The 26,779-nt window shown below is 33.0% G+C and overlaps 1 protein-coding gene and 1 pseudogene across 1 annotated transcript in view; one reads left to right on the top strand and one right to left on the bottom strand.

Annotated features, from left to right (window-relative positions):
* LRP1B (LDL receptor related protein 1B) overlaps positions 1–26,779 on the bottom strand; it is a 1,982,574-nt gene that overhangs the window by 634,518 nt on the left and 1,321,277 nt on the right. Inside the window, 2 exon segments of the mRNA XM_047722477.1 lie at positions 1,573–1,800; positions 3,137–3,268. Of these exon segments, the coding sequence (XP_047578433.1) occupies positions 1,573–1,800; positions 3,137–3,268 (360 nt within the window).
* Positions 8,318–9,003, top strand: LOC125095901 (L-lactate dehydrogenase B chain-like; annotated as a pseudogene).

The raw sequence follows: 26,779 nt of genomic DNA, 5'->3' as shown, positions 1-26,779 counted from the left end.
ATCTTTCCCTTCATACAATTCACAAAGCCTTTTGGTAAGGATTTTACATTCATGATAAAGTGCTTAAACAATTTTCTGTTAGACTTTGATGAATTTCTTATGAGATCACCTGACTGTCAGTCTTAGAAGGCACGTAACATCCTTTAACTGATCTTTCAAGGTATTTAATGATCATTACCTAGTCTAACAATTGGATAATAATCCAACCATTATTTCCCTCTCCTCTGTAAAAAAATCCTCTACGAAGAAAAAATCTTTGCATTAGCCTTCTTATAAAGGTTCTTCTCTTATGGGAAGTTTGAAATAAGTATTTAAACAAGTTTATAACCAATTCACTCAAGTTGCTTTAATAGCACTAAACTTAGATGAGTAAAGAGCTAGCATAAATAAAAGAACACTTCAGTGGTTAAAGACTCTCAGTCTACTAGTGATACTCAAGCCAGCTTTTTAAATATGATATGTGGAAACTCTTGAAAACCTGTGAATTTAAAACCTGCACTTCTTATTGCTTTAATTAAGAGATTGATCATTCCTCATATAAGTTCTGATTTTAAATTTTTAGTATGTTTCAAAGCATGAGAGTTTGATATATCTATATAGATTACTGATCACCCTTTCTTCTATCCTCTTCCAAATCACTCTCTTATGCTTATTGGAAAATGAAATTGAACAGAAACTGTTTTGTTTGGTTTTGCAGTAATGGAAAAGAGCAGATACTCAATGGAGATATACTATGAAGCTATACTAATATAGTAATACTATACTATATACATACTATACACATATATACACTATATATATAAATATATATATAAAACTAACATATTATATATACGCAATATATATACTAAGATACTCAATGAAGATAAACTAAACTATTACTACAACTAATAATAACAATAATAACAACAACAACAACTGATCCAGAAATCACAATACACCAAGATTCAAACAAAGACTAGGATAATTCAATGTTAAATATTTAGAGTCATGGTATCTGTAAGTATGTCTAACTTCACTTCAAATATATTTTCTACTTTGGGGAAAGTTACTTTTTTTTTTTTTAATGGTTAATTTAACAACATTTACCAATAAGTTATGATTTAACCTGCTAGGTTAGGATGTGGATAGAAATAAGTTCCCTGTCTTATTTGTGTAGTCTAGTTCTGTAAAAATTTATGCAAAGGAACTTGATAATAAGCCTGAGCCCAAAGAGGGAAAGAAGTTCTTCCCAATATTCTATATTTTGTGTATGCACAAATTACTATTCCCCCATCAGCAAAAAAGAAGTCTTCAAATGTTTGTTTAGAAATCCATAAATTTTAAGGAGATCCCTTTTGAATTTTTTTCTTCTTTTGAAACAAAATTTCTAGTTATCAGACTATTATGTGCAACATAATTATAGCATTCTACAATTGTAAAGACATAGCATACTATTAAATCTCTGAATAATCAATTCCAACTTTCAATTAACAACACAGAATTGGATAATAAAAAAAAACATACAAAAGAGACTTGTGATTATTATAAATTGAATGACTTTTTTTAAGTTGTAATGTGCAAAGCTCTTACCTCTTGAAATAACAGTTTCCAACCCAGTTCCGTTAATAAAAGCCCGTTTAATGGTTTGTGTTTTAATATCTGTCCAGTATAAACGTTCTTCAGATGCATCAAAGTCTATCACAGTAACATCATCAATATCAGGGACTGTAAAGGCCGTGATAAAGTTAAAATATGGATTATCAATATCCACTCCTCTGATTTCAGAACGCCTTGCATATAGAAGAAATTTTTTCATTTCTAGAAAAGAAACAGAAATAAGTGTTTTTCCCTTCTAACCTCAGCAAGTTTGAAGCAATCTAGAAATTCTAAAATTATTTCTCGTTATTTAAAATAATTTTAACATCAAAAAATCATAATCGAGATTTGATAGGCATAAATGAGTTATTATTTAAATTAAAATTCTTAAGAAACAAATGAAAAACAAGTTAGAATTCTTAAGTCATTATTTTTCTTTAGTTAGAAATACCAAGAAATTCTCAGTGATTTGATCTTATAATTTTAAACAATTCTTAAAACACATGAACTCTGCAAATGTCAAACAACGGTATTTGTTCTTTGTACCTACCTAATCAGAACAAAATTAAATGATTTTTGAAGGCATCTAAGAACATTTTTTATAATATCTCAATAAAATTAAACATGGATTTAAAAGTCATTTCATGTTTTCCTTGTCAAAATTGGGCTTCAAATAATGTTAAGGTATGTTTTATTACACATTTTTAAAAATCTGTAGTAAGTAACATTGTGAGGCATTGCATCATTTTTACTTCCCATAAGCACCTTTTGGAACTGAGTTTATAAAATAGGAGATTAAATAGAAATAGATGTCACAAATAATCTATTATTTCATTGTTCTCTTTGGAATTATTTTTGTTGTGATATGTTAAGATTATATATAATTAATTAAATCAACATGCACCTACATTCCTAAGTTAAGATTTTGTGAGCACATTCTTCTCTGCCCTTGAAAGTAATTGCTCCACAAGTGAACAAAAATTACTCAAAATTAAAAGAAACCAAAACAGAAAAAAAACCTACAGTCTGATTTCATTCACAAATTTCATTATCATTTTTTCTAGTTTAAATGTGCTGTTTAAATATTTTTAAGAAATATTTCAAAGTCATATATTTTACCTCATTCTTCCTCCCTTTAAATTGATAATCCCCTATAAAATGATGTGAAAGTAACTTTAGAAGAGCAGGAGGAGATTAAAGCTGTTAAGTACCTCTTTGTTACATGGGTTACCTACATCATCACTTTCTGAAAATGCCCTTTCACTTACAAATCTCCCTGCTTTGTAGAGATAAATTCTGCCAACACACCAAATAAAAAAGTGGCAAGAAAAAATGAATAAATTAATAAATAGTAAAGTGCAGCATATCACATATTTAAAGAATTTGTCAGTCTTCCCAAAAGTAGATGAATCATCAATACAGTCTGGAAGTAGCACTACCTCAAATGTTTTTAAGGACATTAAAAATCTCTTCTGCTTCACTTTGAGGAAAATCTTAATGCTAATATCATTTGAGAGAATTCAATTTGAAATTTAGATAAGAACTTCAAGAAATTTACCATAGCAGGTCTTCTTGTCTGAGGAAAGTTTCATTAAGTGGGGGCACGCACAAGCAGCACTCCTATTATGATTGATCAGACACATATGAGAGCAAGGTCCTTTGCCATCATTAGCTGCACAGGGATTGGGAGCTGTAATAACACAGTGAAATATTAACAGTGAAAAAGAAAAAGAAATATATTAGGGAACCTTTGAGGTTGACAGGGGTTATTCACGTAATGATTCAAAGTGAAGTTCCCTATATAGCACCCATTACTGGGATGATTAATATGACAATAATAGATAACCATACATAGCAATTGCATTAATAAAAACATTTTCCTCCTCAATGATAACAACTAAGTTAACTCCCTCAAATTTCTCTAAGTCTAAATATATGCATCCTATTTCCTTAGAAGGAAAGATTTTGTTAAGGATTTTTTTCTGAGGGAAAAAAAAAGGAGTAATTATTAAATTCAGTTTATAATAAGCTCAACTAAATCATAATCCAGGGATTGAGTGTATCAATGGACATTGTTACTTTCCTAACCCACCATATAGACTACCTTTGTGCCTCAGCACACCACTCTTAAGTGTTTCTTCAGGAAACTGCTCTTGTTACATATATATCCTTCCTTCAGGTTATATGCTCTTTATCAAATCAGAGGTCTAAGTGAAGAAATGTTTAACATCCTTCATGATTAAGACATCTATGCTTTCTTTTTTTTTTCTCTCTCTACTAACTGGCTAAAGTTTCCTCTACTTACGCAGACCTGTTAAACTATATTGTATAAGTGAGTTATAATATATTCAAATTTAGAGTGGAATATTAAATTTTACAGCTCAATGTCATTCTCTTATTCTTTTGTGTTTCGTGTTCTGTCATTGTGCCTTTTGGATAAGATTTTAATCTCAGTTGATCAATAACTATTCTCTTAAATCTCATTTTTATAGAACCTGTCTAGTAGAATAAGGATACTAAATTAAAGGCAGAAAAGTGTTACAACTTCTGATCCCACTGGCAATATTTTAGTTTTCAACCTATTTCATCTTCCTAACAAGTGAACCTATTGTTCAAAGTAGTTAATGCCTGTTCTGTAGAGTTTTAAAGCACAAAGACCAAAAATAAATGGGTTATAATGAAATTGTAGAGGATATGAAAAATTAACTGTACTTGATACTCAATGTGGTTTTTGCTAGTATTTAGGTAAAATAATAATCAATGTCTTTGCATTTGCTTAAAAATAAATAAATAAAAGGAAATGAAAGACTCAGAAACATTTTTATAAGAAAATCAATAAAGAAGAGATTTTAAGATGATGGCATAAAGGGATCCTGAACTCACCTTCTTCCATAGACACAACAAATCTACAGCCATATATATAGAATAATGCCATATGAAAAGGACCTGAAAGCTAGCTAAATAGCACCTCCACAGCAAAGGATAAAAGGGCCACACTGAAACAGGTAGGAGAGGCAGAGACATGGTTTCAGAGAAAATCCTCTTCAACCCTCACTGCTAGCTCCAGCCTGAATACCCTGACCTTGCATACCTTAGCCACAACCTGTCCAGCTCTAACTGGCCAGCCAAGCACCCCACCCTCATGCACCATAGCCACTGCTTGTCCTGCCAAAGCTGGGAGAAATGTACTGCATTCACAGGGGACACTTCTTGAGCATCTAGCTCTCTTGGTCAGGCGGGATTACATTTCTGGGCCTCATGGTCTGAAACATTTGGAGAAACAGACCTTGGCAGGCTACAATCTCCAGAGCACTCCATAAACAGTAGACTGAAACATTTCCCCAGTATTTGTGTGAAAATGCCTATTTTCTTGTTCTGGAACTTAAGCCTGAGGACATTTAGAGGTCAGAGGCCCCCTGGGAACCTAAGTAAAGAATCACTATATTAGTGCCCTCTTTTGTCTTTGTTGATATCTCCCAGAAAAGGGATTGTACATATGTCTAAAGGCATAATTTTTAAAACTATTGTCCAGATCTCTCAGATTTGAAAGTCAGCATGTTTTATGATTATGAACCACAGTTTATGATTAAGACTATATTTATACACCTTAAAGGCTGTTGCCTGAGGATTTATCTTGCAATAAGACTAAAACTATACACTGTCTAAAATCCCTCCCTTGGGACGCCTGGGTGGCTCAGTTGGTTGAGCAGCTGCCTTCAGCTCAGGTCATGATCCCAGCGTCCTGGGATTGAGTCCCACATCGGGCTCCTTGCTCATCAGGGAGCCTGCTTCTCCCTCTGCCTCTGCCTGCCATTCTGTCTGCCTGTGCTTGCTCTCTCTCCCTCTCTCTCTGACAAATAAATAAATAAAATCTTTAAAAATAAAAAAATAAATAAATAAAATAAAATCCCTCCCTTTGGAAAACTGACAGATTTTGGCACACCTGCAACAGCTGGAACCTATGAAGAATAAATCGGGCTACTTAGACATAGGTGGGAGAAACAAACACAAGCTAAAAAAAAAGTTTAAAAGATAAGGCTTATCTGCTACACAAGTCTACTGCTTCAAGACAGAGAGGTAGCTGTTTCACCTAATGCATAAAAACAAAAACAGAGAGTCAAGCAAAATGAAGAGACATAGGAATAAGTTCCAAATGAAAGAATAAGACAAAGCCTCAGAAGAAAACCTTAATAATGCAGAGGTAAATAATCTACCAGGTAAGAGTTCAATGTTCGTAAAGATATTCACCAAACTCTGGAAAAGAATGGATGAACACAGTTAGAACTTCAACAAAGGGGAAGAAAACATAAGAAAGTACCAAAAAGAAGTCAAAAGACTATAATACAATATATTATAATAGCTGAAATGAAAAACACAATGGAGGGATTCAGAGGCAAACTAGACTAAGTAGAAGAATGGATCAGCAACATGGAAGACAAGACAGTGGAAATCATCCAATCAGTGGAGCAAACAGAAAAAAAAAAGCAACAAAATAATAACAACAAAAGTGAAGGTAGATTAAGGAACCTGTTGGATAATATCACACAGAATAACATATATTATAGGAATCTCAGATGGAGAAGGAAGAGAGAAGGGTGGTAGATAATTTATTTAAAGAAATAATGACTGATCAAGACAGTATGGTACTAACACAAAAACAGACACATATATCAATGGAACATAGTAGAAAACCCAGAAATGGACCCACAACTATTTGATAAACAAACTTTGACAAAGCAGGAAAGAATATCCAATGGGAAAAAGACAGTCTCTTCAACAACTGGTGTTGGGAAAACTGGACAGCAAAAGGCAAAAGAACGACCACTTTCTTATATCATACACAAAAATAAATGGAAAACAGATGAAAAACCTAAACATGAAACAGGAAACCACTAAAATCCTAGAGAACACAGGGAGTAACCTCTTTGACGTTGACCATAGCAACTTCTTTTGAGATATGTTTCCAGAGGCAAGGAAAATAAAAGCAAAAATAAGCTATTGGACTTCATTAAAATAAAAGCTTCTGCACAGTGAAGGAAATAATTAACAAAACTAAAAGGCAACCTTCTGAATGGGAGAAGATATTTGTAAATGATATATCCAACAAAGGATTGGTATCAAAAAAAAAAAAAAAAAAAAAAAAAACCAAAAACCAAAAAACCCCACAAATAATCCAGATAAAAAATAGGCAGAAAACATGAACAGACATTTTTCCAAAGAAGACAGACAGATGGCTAACAGACACATGAATAGACGCTCAACATCACTGATCATCAGGGAAACACAAATCAAAACTACAATGAGATATCACCACACACCTATCAAAATGGCTAAAATCAATAATACAAGAAACAGCAGGTGTTGGCAAGGATGCGAAGAAAAGGGAACCCTCTTACACTGTTGGTAAGAATGCAAACTGTAGCAGCCACTCTGGAAAACAGTATGGAGGTTCTTCAAAAAGTTAAAACTAGAGCTACTCTACCATCCAGCATTTGCACTTCTAGGTATTTACACAAAGGATATTAAATATTGATTTGAAGGGATACATGCACCTTGATGCTTTTAGCAACATTATCAACAATAGCCGAATTATGAAAAGAGCCCAAATGCCCATTGCCTGATGAATAAATTTCATCAGATGCGGCATATACATACATGAAATATAACTTCAGCCATAGAAAGTGAAATTTTGCCATTTGCAACGATATGGATAGAGCTAGAGAGTATTATTTAAGTAAAAGAAGTCAGACAAAGAAAGACAAGTACCATATGATTTCACTCATATGTGGAAATTAAGAAACAAAACAGATGACTATGGAGGCAAAAAAGGGACGCAAACAAGAAAACAGACTCTCAACTATAGAGAATAAACTGACAGTTACTGGAGGGGAGGTGGGTAGTGGGATGGTGAAGTATTAAGAATGGCACTTGCGATGATCACTGGGCATCATATGTAAGTGATGAATAGCTAGATTTTACACCTGAAATTAATTACACTGTATGTTGAATATCTGGAATTTCAATAAAAACTTAAAAAAAATAAAGTATGGTTGAAAACTTCCATAATCTAGGAAAAATAAAGGGGGGGGGGATTAGACATCCTATTCCAGGAAGCACAGAGAGTACCACATAAAATAAATAAAAAGGGATCCAAACCAAGATACATTAGAATTAAAATGTCAACAGTTAAAGGTGAAGAGAGAATATTAATAGCAACAAGATAAAAACAAATTCTTACATATAGGGGAACCTTAAAGCTATCAGCAGATTTATCAACAGAATGTTTATAGGCCACATGGGAGTGGGATGACATGTTCAGAGGGCTGAAAGTAAAAACAAAAGAAAACAAAGCAAGCAAAACTTCCATACAAAAATACTTTATCCAGCAAGGTTATTATTTGGAATTGAAAGAGAAATAGAGTTTTCCAGATAAGCAAAATGCAAAGGAATTCATTACCACTAAGTGGCCTTAAAAAAAATGTTAAAGAGACTTCTTTAAGATAAAAAGAAAAGGGAATAACTAATGATAAGCAAATATCTGAAAGTAAAAATCTCATTAATAAATGTAAATATATCATAAAGATAATGGATTAATAATTTATAAAGCTAATATGAAGGGTAAAAGACAAAAATACTAAAATTAATTATAGCTGTAATAATTAGTTATGGGGTATACAAAATAAAAAGATGTAAAATATGGTCTTTGCATGGCTCTCCCAGCTGATTCTCTCTGGGCACAATGGCAACTCTTAAGGAAAAACTGATTGCACCAGTTACAGAAGAAGAGGCAACCATCCCAAACAATAAGATCCTTGTAGTGGGAACTAAACAAGTTGGTATGGCATGTGCTGTCAGCATTCTGGGAAAGTCCCTGGCTGAACTTGTCCTTGTGGATATTTTTGAAGATAAAGAAGAAAGGATGGATCTGCAATATGGGAGCTTATTTCTTCAGACACCTAAAATTGTGGCAGATAAAGATGATTCTGTGACTGCCAATTCTAAGATTATGGTGGTGACTGTGGGAGTCCGCCAGCAGGAGAGAGAGAGACAGCTCAATCTGGGGCAGAGGAATGTTATGTCTTCAAATTCATTATTCTGCAGATAGTCAAGTATAGTCCTGACTGTATCATAATTGTGGTTTCCAACCTAGTGGATATTCTCACATGTTACTTGGAAACTAAGTGGACTACCCAAGCACTGTGTGATTGGAAGTGGTGTAATCTGGATTCTGCTAGATTTCTCTATCTTATGGCTGAAAATTTTGGCATTCATCCCAGGAGCTGCCATGGATGGATTTTGGGAGAATAGGGTGATTCAGGTGTGGCTGTGTGGAGTAGAGTGAATGTGGCAGGTGTTTCTCTTTAGGAACTGAATCCAGAAATGGGAACATAAAATGACAGTGAAAATTGGAAGGAAGTACATTAAATGTACATAAGATGGTGGTGGAAAGTGTCTATGAAGTCATTAAGCTAAAAGGATACACCAACTGGGCTACTTGATTAAGTGTGGCTGATCTCATTGAACCCATGTTGAAAAATCTACCCTGAATTATCCAGTGTCAACAATGGTGAAGGGGATATGTGGTTTTGAGAATGAAATCTTCCTGAACCTTCTGTGTATCCTGAATGCTCAGGGCTTAACCAGTGTGATCAACCAAAAGCTGAAGGATGATGAGGTTGCCCAGTTCAAGAAAAGTGCAGATACATTGTGGGACATCCAGAAAGACCTTAAAGATCCGTGACTTGTGGCTTCTAGGCTGCAGAAATTTAAAACTACAATATGATTAACTTGGTTTTTCATCCATATACATGGGTCACAGTTTGCTTTTATCTTCCCAAATATGTGAATCTGGGCTCACAGAATCAGAGACCATACTTGGTTTAATGCTTGCAATATGAACCCTTGAACAAATAAAATTAACTAGTTTAGGGTGCTTCTAAAAATAATTAATTAATCAAAATAATTTTTCAAGAATTAGAAAAAGAAGTAAAATGTGACATCAAGAATAGAATACATGGTAGGGGAGGGTAATAAAGATGTACTTTTTAAAATGTGTTTGGATGTAAGATGCTATCAACAAAATAGACTGTATGTATGTGTATTTCTATCTATCTATCTATTTATCTATCTATCTAGTGCTATTTGTGGACCACATAGTAACCACAAATAAACAATCTATAGTAGATACACCAAAGACAGAAAGGAATCTAAACATAACAATAGAGAAAATCATCAAACCACAGGGAAGAGAACAAAAGAAGAAAAAAGGAACAAAGACAAACTACAAAAATGTCCACAATTCAATCAACAGAATGTCAATAAGTATATACCTATCAATAATTCTTTAAATGTAAATGGAGTAAATCTCTAATCAAAAGACACAGAGTGACTGAATGTGAAAAACAAAACAAAACCAACCAACCAACCAAACAAACAAAAACAAACCCCAAGACCCATGCATATATTGCCTGTAAGAGACTCACTTCAGATCTAAGGACACACAGACCAAAGATATTCCATGCAAAGGGAAAGTAAAAAAAAGAAAAAAGAAAAAAAAATGTTCTGCTGGGGGTTATACTTATATCAGACAAAATAAACTTCAAAACAAACTATATGAAAGACAAGGGCATTACATAATGCTCAGTCCAAAAAGAAGATATAACATTTGTAAGTGTTTATGTAGATATTTATACACCCAGTGAAGGAGTACCTAAATACATAAAGCAAATATTAATAGACTAAAAGAGAGTAACTAATAGCAATACAATAATATTAGGGGACATTTAAGTGCCACTTACATCAATGGATGGATATCCAGAAAGAAAATCAATAAGGAAATATTGGTCTTAAATGACGCATTAAACCAGCTGGACACAGATATATATAGAACATTCCATCCAAAAGAAGCAGAATACATGTTCTTCTCAAGAGCACATGGAACATTCTTCAGGATAGATAAGATGTTAAACCATAAAACAAGTCTCAGTAAATTCACAAAAAAATGAAATCATATCAAGCATCTTTTCTGACCACAACAGTATAAAACTAGAAATCAATTATAGGAAGAAAAGTATAAAAATCACAATTATGTAGAGATTAAACAACATGCTACCAAATAGCCAATGGATCAATGATAAAATCAAGAAAGAAAGAAAAAAAAAAACAACCTGGAGATGCATCAAAATTGAAATACAAAAGGCCAAAATCGGGCGCCTGGGTGGCTCAGTGGGTTAAGCCGCTGCCTTCGGCTCAGGTCATGATCTCAGGGTCCTGGGATCGAGTCCCACATCGGCTTCTCTGCTGGGCAGAGATCCTGCTTCTCTCTCTCTCTCTGCCTGCCTCTCCATCTACTTGTGATCTCTCTCTGTCAAATAAATAAATAAAATCTTTAAAAAAAAAAAAAGGCCAAAATCTGTGAGATGCAGCAAAACCTGTTTTATGAGGGAAGTCTCTAGCAATACAGTTAACCTGAAGAAATACAAAAAAATCTCACAACAACAATCTAACTGTATACCTAAAGGAAGTAAAAAAAGAATAGATAATGCCTAAAATTAGTAGAACGAAGGGGATAATAAAGATCAGAGTAGAAATATATTTAATAGAGACTAAGAAGATAAAAGAAATGTTCAAGGAAACTAAAAGCTTCTTTGAAAGAATAAATAAATCTTTACCTGGATTGAACAAGAAAAAAGAGGGGCTCAAATAAATGTACTTGAGTACAGGGCCCCAAAAATAAACCCACACATATATGCTCAATTAATTTATGATACAAGAGTCAAAAATATACAAAAGGAAAAGGACAGTCTTTTCAATAAACAGAATTGGGAAAATTGGACAACCACATGAGAAAGAATGAAACTGGATTGCTATCTTACACCACACACAAAAATTAACTCAAAATTGATAAAAGATTTGAATGTAAGGCCTGAAACCATAAAATCTCAGAAGAAAACATATATGGTTAGCTCCTGGACATCAGTCTTAGTAATTTTTTGTTTGTTTGTTTGACTTCAAAGGCAAGGGAAACAATAGCAAAAATAAACAAATGGGACTACATCAAACCTAAAATCTTCTACACAGTAAAGGAAATCACCAACCAAACACAAATCAAGGTGCTAAATGGAAGAAGATATGTGCTCATCATATATAGGAGCTAATATACAAAGTACATAAAGAACACATAATTCAAAAACAACAAAAGAAACAACCTCATTAAAAAATGGACAGAGAATTTAAATAGACATTTTTCCAGAGAAGACATAGAGATGGCTGACAGGAACATGAAAAGATGTTCAACATCATTAATTATCAGGGAAATGCAAATCAAAGCCATAATGAGATTATCATCTCACTCTTGTTAAAATGGCTTTTGTCAAAGAGACAAGAAGTAACATCTGTTGGAGAGGATGTGAAGAAAAGGGAACACTCATACACTGTTAGTGGTAATGTAAATTGGTAAAGCCACTATGGAAACCTATATGGATATTCCTCAAAAAACTGAAAACAGAACTAACGAAATTCAGCAATTCCACTTCTGAGTATTTACCCAGAAAACAAAAACACCAATTCAAAGAGAAATATGTAACCTTGTTCACTGCAGCATAATTTATGATTACCAAACTTATGGAAACAATCTAAGTGTCAATCAATGGATGAATCGATCAAAAGATGTGATATATAGATATCGATATATAGAGATAGATATGATGGAATACCACTCAGCTATAAAAAAGAAAATCAGTATTTGTGACAACATGGATGAACCTTTAGGGTATTATACAAAGTAAAATAAGTCAGATAGTGAAAGACAAATACCATATAATTTCATTTATATATGAAATCTAAAAACCAAGCAAACAAAAGGAAACAAAATCAAAGTCATATAGAATATATTGGTTATCAGAAGGAAAAGAAATTGAGAGGGTAGGCAAAAGGGTGATAGGTCTCAATTGTACAGTGATGGATGGTAACTAGACTTATGGTAGAAATTGCTTTGTAGTGTACAAACTGAATTATAATATACAGCTGAAACTCATATAATGCATACTAATTTTTACCTCAATTAAAAAAAAAACGATCAATTAAGAACAACACTGTTCAGAAAAACATGGAAGCCTAAGTCTAGAGATTCTTTGAGAGTACAATTCCCTCTATCACATGGGGAAGTACTATATATTTTTTCTTCACAAATATAAATTACGTGTTACAATTAGATTCCCTAAAGAAATTGCAGGTTAGAGAAGCAAGAGAGTAGATGTAAAGTTTATTAAGGAGGAAAGGTACTGGAGGAGAGGAGCCAGAGTCAGGGAGCACTGTTTGAGAACCATTAAGTGCCTAGAGCCAGGGAGACCCAGCTGTAGTAGTAAAAGTTCAAATTTCAACACTTGGGACAAGGAACAGAAGGTGAGGAAAAAGAAGAAAAACAGAGAAAAAAAAAATGAAGAGCAAAGGGTGGAAGAGGAAGGAGGAGGAAAAAATTGTTTAAAAATACTGACATAGGAAATGCTATTCCTCTCAAGGAAATTAAAAGTATAATCCAAGACAGCTAAATGATAGATAGTTGGATTTCACTTTGAACATCACTATTTTTGGCCCAGAATCATACTAGCTCTTCTCAACATCCTATAATCATGAAAAATATTTTTAAAAGCAAAAATAAAGTATTTAGTTTCTATATGCACAATAAAGTAAAAAATCACATTGCTTTGTAGCCCATCTGTATTAATGATAATGCTGTAATGTAATATTCACAATATTTTGTGGTTTCAGAGTGTGCAAAATCTAAGACTTCACTTTCAATATTTATCTTTTCCCAATTTGAAATAATACTGTTAAATATTTTTAGTTTCTTTCAAACCATGCAAATAGACACCAAATTACCAAATTAAGGAATTTGATTCACAAACTCGTATTTTAATATAAAACAGGCATTAATAAATGGTGACCCTAGAGCCAAATATAATTCACTGCTTACTTTGGTAAATAACGTTTTATTATAACATAGCCATGCTCATTAGTTTCCACATTGTTTATGGCTGCTTTCACACAATAAGAGCAAAGTTGAGCAGTTTCAGCAGAGATCATATGTCATCAAGTCCGAAAATACTTATAATCTGGCTCTTTATAGAAAAGTTTTGCCAATACCTGACATTAAACAATTAACCATTTTATAAGAAATACTATGGCAGAATCCAATATCAATACAGAGGTTGTGAACTCCTGTAAGACCAAGGCTATCCCTTTAAATTGTATCCAGGAGTTGGGAAAAGCTGACCAGTCAATGGAATGCTTTATCTAACAGATGAAATGCTGTTGGAGCTGTGCAAACTGAGTGTACTGATGGTTCATATTATCTAAACTTAAGCTGAAGATGCCAAGGTGGCTCAGTCAGTTGGGCATCTACCTTCATGATCATAGGGTCCTAGAATCAAATCCCACATCAGGCTGTGGGATCCCTGCTCCACAGGAGCCTGTGTCTCCCTCTGCCTCTCTCTCATGAATAAATAAATAAAATCTTAAAAAAATTAAAATAAACTCAAGTTGACCAAAGAACCTTAGAGATACATGTAACTCCCCTCTTTATATTTGCATTGAAAAAATATTTATGAAGAACCTAGTTATTCTGCCTACTTTAAAAAATCTTGAATTTAATAGTAGACAAGACACAGTTCTTATACCAAGGGGTTTAAGAATCTGTACTCTATTCACATACACCATTCCCTACAATTCTATGGTCACTGGCTCAATTTAGGTTCTCTCCATTTCTCTCTTAGATTACTACTCTAAGATTCTAAGTAATTTCTTGATTTCTAATTTCTCCCAATGCATACAGTTAGGCTTTTAAAACAACAGACTTAATATACAGCTGCCTTGCTGAAAAATTTTGAATGGCTTCCCATGGTCTACCTCACAAAGTCTCCATCTTACCTCCTACCATCCCCCAATGATTCTTTGGCACTTGCCAGAGTTGTTTATTTTCTGTTCTTTAACCCCCACGTGTTTTTTGTTTGCTTGTTTTGTTTTATCCTGATGCACTCAATTTGTTTTTGTTAAAGATGTTCTCAGCCTCCAAAACTCACAAAACTTAAATTTCAGAGCCTTTTTTCCACTTCTTTTTCACTACCGTATTTAATGAGCTATCATTACCAGACTTTCCCTAATATGTGTTTCCTTCTCTGCATTTTTACCTTTCCTCTTCCAACATAGTTTCATTTCATCACCTTTGAATGACCTCTATGGCCATGTAACTGGTCCTCTGTGGGGTACTGCTCAGAACATACCACTCTTTCTAAGATACTACTCTATCTTCCAGCCTCTATGCCTGCTTTTCTTTTGCATAAACATTATGCACATGCTTACATCAATTTCTCATTGTTCTTTGAATATCTAGAGCTTGTCCTTTTCCACTTTCACTTGGTATACTTCTCCCACAGAATTTTATCATCAATGTCTTAACCTTTCTTTATGAATCAACTTAAGTCATTTTTCTTCCACAGAACAGTTTCTAGTGAAGGTAGCAAATGCTGATCTCTTCCATCACTTAATATTATTTTAATTATTGGCTATACAAGGCGTTTAGCAATTGATTGTTTACTGTCCTGTTTTCTAATTATCCATGACTTGTATTCATATGCTTTATGTCTGTATATACCGATAAATCAAAGATTGACATTTTCTATTATTTTTTTCTGTAAAAGGCCAGATAGTAAATATTTTCACCTTTGCAAGCCTTATGCCCTTCAGAGTAACTATTCTATTTTTCTGTTGTAGCACAAAGTCAACGAAAACAATATGTGAATCAAAAGGTTTGGCTATGTTCAGATAAAACTTTAGTTATGAAGGAGGCAGGAAGCTGAACTTAGTCTAAGGACCTTAATTTGTCAATATCTGAGCTTGAATATCAGTGTCATGTTGGCAGGAACTATGACTAAGTACGTAACATATTTTTTCATAAAATTTCTCTGGTATCTATTACTGTGTTAGACTTAAAGACATTTGGATTCATATGCATGCTCATTAAAGTTTGTGGGATATGTTCTAAAGAATCAGGAATCTAAATATTTGGAAAGGGAGTTAATCTTCTAAGGCACATCATAGCTGTAGGTAAAGAGACTAAATAATGTATAATTACAATGTTTTATAGGAGAACCAAATGTTAATTATGCAATCACATAAGACTGATATGTGCTCTGTGAAGAAAACAATATCATTAAAGATAATTTCATATTTTATGCAAACCATGTTTAATTGTAGTACATTTCTCACCAGCAAAAATAAATCCTTTAAACCCAATTATTTTATCCATTAAATTCAAATAAAATGTATGCAAATATTGATGCAATATAAAATATGTATCATATTTGTTTACATAATAAAATTCTGCTTTAACGAGGATACCAGGATCCAGTTTATTAGATAAGTGGAAGATTTTTCTTTCTCCTATGTAGTCATTTTTATTTTATTTTATTTTATTTATTTGACAGAGAGAGATCACAAGTAGGCAGAGAGGCAGGCAGAGAGATGAGGAAGCAGGCTCCCTGCCGAGGAGAGAGCCCGATGCGGGGCTCGATCCCAGGACCCTGAGATCATGACCTGAGCCGAAGGCAGAGGCTTAACCCACTGAGCCACCCAGGTGCCCCCATGTAGTCATTTTTTATAGTAACTAATATTCATTCTGTTAATAAACTTTATTGGTACAAAATAATTACTAATATAATAAAATATCTACATTATACTTTTTCTTTTAGAAAATAATTTAACATTTTTAAAGAAATGCATTTTCAGAAGGATCTTACAATTAAACACTAATCCCCAATTCTATTTTACTTTTGACAAATGCCTTCAAATTATAATTTTAACATTCGATGTTGAAGAACTAGAATGAATTTCTTATTCAAAACACATACATATAATAAAATACAAGCAAGTGAAAGATGTTCTGATTGCTTTAGTTTCACCAAATCCCAGCAATATTAGAAGGCACTTTCATCAAATTATAACATATTTAATGGATTAATTTTATACTGTACTCTATTTTTATGGAGTAGAAAATAAAATGTCTAAAAAATCTTATCTGATTTTACATAAAATATCTATATTTCAATGAGAAAAATTCTAAAATCCACAAATACTTTTTCCATTTATTTGTGCACAGTTCTTTGTAAAAGGATAAAAACAAACATGGAATATTATGTTATATTTAGTGCTTAAAACACCAATGAACTTTCAGTTATTCTAAAAATGTGACTTTAGGTGTTTTTCTGTTCTCTTAATTTGCTTGCTATTTATAGTACTTGTATGATTTGAATGAATAAATATCAAAGTTTTTATCTTATTGATAAATTTATAATCACAAAAAGGCTTTCTTAATTTAAAACAGTGGATCTCCGCCTCCCATCCCTCCAGGAGACTTTTGGGAATGTATGGACACATTTTTGGTTAACAGGAGATAGTACTGGCATACTAGTAGTCAAGGATCCCAATAAACTTCTTACAATGCAAAGGAAAGCCCTTCCCCTCCCCTCAACTAGGAATTATCTGGTGGAAAATGTGAACAATGTAGAGGCTGAAAAATCCTGACCTTGGAGTAGAATCATGGATTCAGCATTTAGTGGATTTGAATGAATGCAGGGCTCTAAATCACTTAAGTTTGCATGACTTAGGCAAGTACATCAAACAGCATACAAAAGAAGAAAGAATTTTGATGATTCCTTTTTTACTAATCTTTTCTACCGCTTCAAGGTAGATTGCATATTTTAAAAATAGCAATTTATAATGCAGCTAAACTCACTGCCTGCATATAAATTCTTTTACAGGTTAGCTGTTTGATATTTCTATCATATTTTGTCAAAGAAATAATGATAAAAATGGCAATTAAGTTTTTCAGATGAACCAACAAAACCCATTAATTTATACTATGGTTTTAAGTTAACATAGGATTTATTAAGAAACTAAATTGGGTGCTAGTTTATATAACTGGTACTGGGAGCAGAGGACTATGTGTTATAGGAAAAAAAAAACATAAGAGGATAAAGTGAGTCCCATTCTATCTTTTTATATCAATAGTTGGAATGAGGGAACAACAAACATATCTTTGGCATGTTTCAACTCTCATTTTCTTCCTCATTGTTAATTTCCCCCTCTCTTCTACTGAGGTCTCAGTACTGCATAAACTTCTAAGCACCTTATTATAGAGGCCTCACAGGTTTACTCAAATCATAAAAATTCCTCCTTGCTTTGATATCAACTGCCTTTCACTTCACCTCAGTCAGAATCTTCATCTCTTCAAAGTTGCTGGTATCAACTACAAGTAAAGGTGAAAGCATTTTGATTTAACTATTTCACAGCAGCTTGCCATTCTTAGAAATACTAGCATTTTAAAATAGAATTCATGTAAAATAAAATAAATCCCCTTTTGATAGTACATAAATATTTGAAATAAAGAGCTACTAAATAGTCAGGGGATGGGGTGCCTGGGTGGCTGAGTTGTTAAGCATCTCTTAATTTTGGCACAGGTTATGATCTCAGGGTCATGAGGTTGAGCTCCACCTGGAGCTCCATACTGGGCATGGAATCCTTAAGATCCTCTCTTTCTGCCCCTCCCCCCATCACCTCTCAAAAAGCAAAGCAAAGCAAAGCAAATCAAATCAAACAGGGAAACAATATTTTTTTAACACCGTTAATAAGATGTAGGTTGGGGGGTACACATACACTATATACAGACACAGATATGTGTATATATATTTCTACATACATATACATATATATAAATATGTAAACATATGGAGGTAGAGAGAAATTTAGTTTTTATGACAGGTAGTTAGATCTTGATAAAGTAAGCTGTGGAATTAGATGATTTAAGAAATTTGCAAATATTTGAGATTCAGCTCCACCAAATTGAAACATGGTATCAAGAGTATTTCTTTTTTTTTCTTAAACCTTCTTATTAATTTGATAAATATTGCCTATGATCAAATATATTTATAAGTCTAAATAAAATCCTTCAAGTTTTATAAGTGACTTTGTCCTCTAAAGGAGCAATGATATTACTAATATTCTTAGAATCTGGAATCTTTTTTTTTTTTCAAATAAGATTGGCTAATTTTCTTATAAATGTTGCCAATAAAAGTTTCGTTTTCCATAGAAATATTTTCCTGAAGCAATTGTAGTAGGTACTTATATCATTTCAATGTTAAAACTACTCTTTGTGGAACAGCCCTCAATTCTCCTTATACTGTCATAACATAATAGGCAAGTGAGATAAAAATTGATGGAAAGAGTAAAGGTTCTAAAATGGAATAATTTATTTTTATCACAATATGCTAGAAAATGTGCTAAGTGCTTTGTAAGCATTATATCCTTTATTCTTCTTACCAGTTTTGTTTATAAAAATAAATTACCTCCATTTTATAGAATAGTAAACTTAATTTCAAGAGGACTTAAATCACAGAACTATTAAGAGGGAAATAGGTTTCAGATTCTGGAGTATGAGCCTCTACCCATTACACACACTACACCTCTAAATGAACCAATTCCCTTAGACTCATTCATTCTTGTAATGATTCATGGATGCTTTACAAAGCAGGGATGTGGGATGGATACTGCCTTGGAGTATATATATATTTTTAATCTAATTAATCTAATTCTTGTTGTAACTGTGAATAAACCCCTCATGCCTCATTCATTTTGTCTCTGGGTTTTGATTTTGCAGAAGGATATTGTCATTAATGTGTTATATAAAATTGTTTGCACATTTGCCAGTCATTGGGTTTCAAGAAGGAAATTGAAAGGGATGATTGAGTCAGTAGCCTGTCTTTGAAAGTGAAATAAAATGGTTCCTGGAAAATAGTACTATTTATATGAACAAATACATATTAGGTCCCCATTGAACTGAATTATTTTTAGAAAGAGAAGTTTTCTCAAAAAGGGAAAACATCTTGTAATTGGTGAAAGTTTAATAGATAAAGTATTTGCAACACTCTATATTTAAAGTTACAATCATATTCTTGAATTATTCCAGGAACAGATTCCAATCACAGCACCTAAAGAAATAAGAAAACTGAGAACAACAACAACAACATCAGAGTGGTGAAATCTTTCTGGATTCATGGAAAAACTGAACTCCACTTGGTATTAAATCACAATTGAAGCTGGGATTAAGAAAACATCTTTGAATTGAGAGAGGACACAGAGGAATGCCAACCTGCTGGACAGGAGAAGGTTTGCAACAAAAGAAGGAAGTTGTACTTTCTCCATGTTTACAAACAACTCCTCTTATAAACAGAAGAGAGGGATACTGATGGGTGAAACAAAGTAACTAAGGAAATTTTGTCTGTGTTTGTCTATCTATCTATCTATCTATCTATCTATCTTTCTATCATTTACTTAATAACATTTATATAGTGCTTAGTATTTGTCAGCTATTTTCTAAGTGCTTTAAAAGGAAACTAACCTGTTTAATCTTTCACAACGATTCCATTTTACAGATGAAAAAAAAAAACAGGATAAATAATGGTTATGTAGTCAGGATAAGACAATATTAAAATGTGAACTCAAACAGTCTGGCTCTAGAGTCTTCCTTCTGGTTACGACATTGCATAAGCTAAGTATCATGAAGGTTGTCTTTCTTGCATTTGCATCGTGTTACCTAACAGCATTGTTCTTTTATTTAATAAATTATATTATTTTAGTAAAAAGACTTTAAAATTAATAATAATACTCAACCTCAGACAAACTTATGATCACTAGGACATATACAAACAACTCCACATAAATTGTGCTAAATAAAATTCCAGCGGACCATCCTCCAAGTTGCCAAATCCAATGAATATACTTATGTCTTTGTCTTTCTTGACTTCTCCCAGAGAATTAACTCTGTTGACCACTGTCATCTTGACACCTTTCTTAGTTTTTTGTTTGTTTCATTTTTGCTTTTGTTTGTTTGTTTATTCATCTGACTGTGCTCTCTTTGGTTCTGAAATTTCTTGGTCATCTCCTCAGCATTCTGCCTTCCCTTCCTCTTTAGTGTTCATTTTCTTGAAAGTTCTGTCTTTGCCCTCTTTTCATTTTCTGTAACATTCTTGGGAAATCTCACCTACCATCTTGCCTTCAACTTAAAATTGAATGACTACCAAAGCTCTACTTCTAGTTCAAACTCTCCTTCTCTTTGCAGCCCTGAATATTCAATCATATCCCAGCGGTACCTCAAATTGAATGTATCAAAAATCTATTTCTTGTTTATCCTTTAAACCAGGTACCAGTAGACCTTGGCCTACAGGTTAATACTGTAGCTTAGAAAACAAATAAAGAATAATATTCCAGGGTGCCTGGGTGGTGCAGTCAGTTAAGCATCTGACTCTTCATTTCAGCTCAGGTCATGATCTTGGGGTCCTGGGATAGAGCCCATGTCAGGCTTGAGCTCAGTGTGGAGTGTGCTTAAGATCCTTTCTTACCTCTCCCTTTATCCCTCCCTTGCTCATGTATGCTCTCTCTCAAATAAATAACTAAATAATTTTTTTAAAAAGGAATAATATCCATAACACATGAAAAGTATATGAAATACTAATTTCTATTTTGTCCTATTCTGATGGCATACCATTATCTATCCTAGCTTTTCATCTGTAAAGTGAAATCACTGCAAAGATTAAACACTTTAGTTTCTTTTTAAAGCACTTAGAAGATACCCAACAAATACTGAGCACTATAAAAATGTTGTTAAATAAATAATAGGCACACACACAATTTCTGTCTATAAATTAAATTTTATTGGAACAAAAGTACAGTAATTCATTTTCTATGTGATTACTTTCACACAACAGCTGAGTTGAATAGTTGCAACAGAGACCATATGGCCTATAAAGCCTAAAACACTTACTGTCAGGCCTTTCACAGAGAAAGTTTGTTGATTCCTGCCTTAAACCAATCCTGTGGACTCTATGTCATATTTTGATCATGAAGCCAATTACAGAAACTAGAAACACAAAGCCATCTCAAATTCTTCCTTTTCTTCCCAATCTCCCCTACTCTACAACTACTGTCACTGTTTTTTTTTGTTTGTTTGTTTTTTAATTAATTTTGTTTCTAAGTTTATCTCATTCATACCATTCTCCCTGCTTTTATGACAGGCTCCCAGATTTTGGCATTAGCTACCTCCTGATCTACAGCTAGTCTCCTTACCATTCTCCTACCTACAGTGCTCTTTCCGCAGTCCATCCCTCGCGCAAATGGAGTGAAGTTTCTAGCACCCAAACCTGCTATTTTCACTCCTTTGACCGAATATTTAAAACTTATTTACTCCTTTACTTAGGACTGTAGTTCTTTAGACAACATCAGCATCCCCTGGGAACTTACTAAGAATGCAAAATCTCAAGCTACACCCCAGACCTATTGAATCAAAAGCTCTTGAGTGCAGCCCAGAAATCTGTATTTTAGTGATCCCTGCAGATAATTCAGATGCACATTCAAGTGTGAAATCACTAGAACCACCCACTCTAGGGGACAAAAATTAAAATTCCTTGAAAGGACCATTTAAATTCCACCATGGTCTGAGTCCTGCCCAATCTGTTTCCCATTTATTCCCTCCTTACCTCTAGCTGCTTCAACCATCAAGTGAGTAATCAAGGCCCCAGAAGTTAATTATTTTGCCTCAGTTGACAAGCCTAGTGAGTGACAGAGGATGGATTGAACTAGACTAACCAAGGGTCTTTTCAGGACCTCATCCTACACCTTTTAAAATGTATTTACTACCTTTTACATTCAAAATCCATCCATAATAACAATTATTTTACTGACCTTCGTTGTTAAGTTAGTCTGTTCCCCTTCTCAACTATAAACTCCAAGAAGGTAAGAATTACTCTGTTCCTTGTAAATAATCAACAAAACTTGACTCTATACTGCCATCTCGTGACATGAAATAATAATTCCAAGGAGAATCTCAAACATGAACTCCGTGACTTCTTCCTATAGAGCTTAAAGGTTAAGGACAGTTCTGAGGTCAGTCCTCAAAGTCCGATAACTGAACAAACATCCTCTGGCTATTAGACCTTGAGGAAATTACTTAGTGTTTGACTTCCTTAGATTCCTTATCTATAAACTATGTTGCTAAAACCTTCCTCATAGAATTGCAATGAAAATTAGCAAGCGCCAGATGCTATTATAATTATTAATATTATTATAAAGGACTTAACTATGTAGTTGACATAAATAAATAAGTGACATTTCCTTACTCAAATATTTTATAATGTAGTTGGGTAAATAAAACAGTGTTAGGAAAATATTAAATAATCATACAAGCTCTAAGTGCTAAGGGACTTCCTATGGTGTTAAGCATGAACATGAAGGAGGTGAAATCTGAATTGTGTACAGGTTTATAACTGGTATGTGACTTTGAAGAGAGAAAACCTCAGAGGTAGAATTTTTTTCCTGCATATCTTTGCTCAGATTGAAAGTAATACCTGTAAAAGACTAATAAAAACACAATATAAGTGCATACTTGCCTTATTATCATGAAGTCAGGATGATGATATAATTTTAATTTAATGCTTAATCATACAAGCCCAGATCTCATTATCTGAACAAAACGAACACATTTCTCAAAAATGGTTTATTATAAATTTTGTTGTTGTTGCTGTTTTTGTAATGCACTCAGAATTTATTCAATTAATAACTGTGTTTTACTGATAAAGATATATTTAAATTAGATGGCTTCATAAATGTTAATTATTCATTTTCACCTTAAAGAGAAATCTATGATTTTGGTGTTCTTGTTTATTATGAATGTAATAAATATGTTTATTTATACATCTTCTCTCTATGCTAAGGAAATAACATTCTCTCATGTGTTCATTCAGTAGGTGGATGTAAGTATCAACTGCATGCTATAAATTGCCAATACATGCCAGATATAATAGAGAATTTAGGTTAAAGTGTCCAGTTATCAATCCAGTCAGTGGAATAGGATGAATATATATAAATCTTCCAAAAGCATAAGGGGATAAAATGTGATTATCCTAGCCACTTTGAAACTATAGTACATGGTATGTAAAGTTCTTATTCCAAATTTCCCAATATATTACATTCAAATTTTTGCCCTCAATCCCTACCGTAGCTGTCAACATAAAACCACTACTTTGTATCCCTACTTTATGCTAAACTTTCTTGTTTTGCTTTTTTGGCACAGGAGAGGTCATATGCACCCCCATGTTCATTACAGCACTGTTTATAATAGCAAAGACATGGAAGCAATCTAAGAATCTATCAATAGATGAATGAATAAAGAAAATTTGGTATATATATATATATATATATATATATATATATATACACATACACACACATATAAAATTTGGTGTATGTATGTGTATATATATATACGTATAATATTTAATCATAAAAAGGAAGGAAATCTTGTCATTTGCAACAACTTGTATGGGCATTGAGGGCATTACACTAAGAGAAATAAGTTAAACTAAGAAATACAATGCTGTATGATCTCACTTATATGTGGAATCTTCAAAACAAAACAAAACAAAACAACAACAACAAAATACTGAAGTTATAGATACAGAGAACAAATGTCTGGTTGCTAGAGGGAAGAGGTGGGGTTTGGTTGAAATGGATTTAGGGGTCAAAAGGCACAAACTTCTAGTTATAAAATAAACAAACTATGGAAATGTATGTACAGTATGGATGATTTTAGTTATTAACACTGTATTGCTTATTTGAAAGTGGCCAAGAGAGTAGACTTTTTTAAATAAATAAATCGATAATAAGACCATACAAGAAAGACTATAACTTAATTTTCATTAGGGTTTAGTGATACTTTCCTTCTCAGGAGGGCTTATGTTCATCTATGTGTTTCTGGCAAATAAGATCATATGACTTTCTAACAACAATAACAACAAAATCCAAGGTTATTAAATACAGATAAATATTTGTGCATAGAAACATGCATTAAAATTATTGATGATAGGATAGAAATGAACTAAAATCAAATTGTCCAGTAATAGATGAACAGTTGAGGATATATTGATAGTCACATGTGCTATGAAAATATGTAGTTACTAAGAAGAGATTTATAAGGCATCAATGATAGCAGGGGAGAATGCTAAGTGTTTTAGAATTAGATACAAAATTTAAAAGATACAAAATTTAAAAGATACAAAATTTAGATACAAAAAAATTATTTACAAAAATATTGTTTACAAATTATTTACAAATATTTAGATATAAAATTTAGATACAAAAAAGATATAAAATTTAAAAGATACAAAATTTTTAAAAATGAAATGTGACATTAAATTTAAAGAGATGCAAAGCTTTCTTGGGGCACCTGGCTGGCTTACTCAGTTAAGTGTCAGACTCTTGGTCTCAGCCCGGCTCTTGGTGTCGGGGTTGTGAGTTCAAGTCCCACATTGGGTTCCATGCTGGGTGTGAAGCGTACTTAAAAAAAGAAAGTTTTCTTAATTTAGAAAACAATGAATCATGGACTGGGAGGTTGGTCATGATAACTGAGAACCTGGGTTTGCCTTTGATGAAGTATATATTTCTCTGAGCCAGCTTACTTCATTCATTTCCCAGAGCTTCAGTTTCCTCATAGGAAATGAAAACAACTTTCTTGTTAGGTGGTTCTAATGACTAGGGGAGAAAAGTGACAATTAAATGGCACATAGTAGTTCATAAACAATGATAACTTTATTTATTATTGTGATATTCAACATCTCTGTTGAAAACTACAAGAAAAAAAATGTCAGGATGTTTTTTTGCTCTGGGAGCTGGGAAAAAGGACATACCTTTGAAAGTAGGTTTGATAGTCTAGTCACCTGACTACATCTGAATTCTGTTGAAAGATCAACCATATTGCTCTTCTTTAGAGCTGTGATTCACATTTTTAATGGCATTTTTCTTTTAAAAAATTGCTATGATATAGAAAAGTATAATGTTAACCCTAATATGAATAATTGAAATATGAGACAATATGTATTCAAAAAGGACCCCAAAAAAGTAATGAAACCTAAATTTCAACAAAAGGTTAGGAAAATGGTATGATTTCAACAGCTATTACTATTTTTCTAAGATTTATTTATTTATTTATTTGAGAGAGAGACAGACTCAGAGAATAGGGGAGGAACAGAGGAGGAAGGAGAAAGGAAATATCAGACTCCTCGCTAGCACAGAGCCCAGCCTGGACTTTATCTCACGACCCCTATATCATGACCTGAGCTGAAATCAAGAGTCAGACACTTAACTGACTGAACTACCAGGAACCCCAATAAGTATAACTCTTTAAAATTTGATTTACTTGAGCATGTAAATACAGAGCACTGATTATATGTGAGACACTTCCAAGAACTTTTCATGTATTTACACATGTTTAAAATATTTGTATTAAATGACTGTTAAACTCTTTTACTAGATCCTTTGATATAGACCCTATAATTTTCTCTAGTTTTCAGATGGTTAAACCAAGCCCTAAGGAAGTTAAGTAACTTGCCCCAAATTATACAACTAGTAAATCATAGGGGTTTGAACCCAAGTGGATGAGCTCCCAAGGCCATGCCATTAACTCTAAGCCCAGCTCCCTCATACCCTGAAAAAAAAAAAATAGATTTAAAATATTCACAACTGCTCCTTTATATTGCATATGTCTAAGCTTTGATTTGTTTCTTGTTAATTCCATGTAACAATAACATGAGGAACCAAAAGATCTAAAATACATTTTTTTTTTAAAGTTTTGCGTAACTGTTCAAAAATCAACCTGGAAATTTATGCACAAGGTGAATGTATGATAACTGGTGTTAAAGCATTCATTAATTTCCTACTTGGAGGATTAGGTAATTTCAAGGAATTATTTCTAACCTTTATTTATTTATTTTTAAATACATATTTTAATTTTACAGCACTGAATGACATGTATTTTTAAAATTATTTCTTCATGAACTTTGCATTATTATTCACCAGAACACAGGGGGCTATGATTATTTTACTTGTGTTAACGCTGAACCTTTGTCAACATTTTTACTACAATTCTACCTTGGTAATAAAATAGTCAATATATTCCTGCATCTTTTTAGACATTTTTTCCCCCTGGCAGTGGAAGTGTTACTTCACTGAAGCAGATAAACAGGATGGATAATGATTGTTATATGCTCAGTGATCCTTAAAATGGGGGAAAAGTAGAATGTTCTGCGATCATTATCAAAAT

This window comes from Lutra lutra, chromosome 3 (assembly GCF_902655055.1).
Source record: "Lutra lutra chromosome 3, mLutLut1.2, whole genome shotgun sequence".
NCBI classification, from domain to species: Eukaryota; Metazoa; Chordata; class Mammalia; order Carnivora; family Mustelidae; genus Lutra; species Lutra lutra.
The sequence above is the reverse complement of the archived record's forward strand: the minus strand, read 5'-3'. Positions and strand labels throughout refer to the sequence as shown.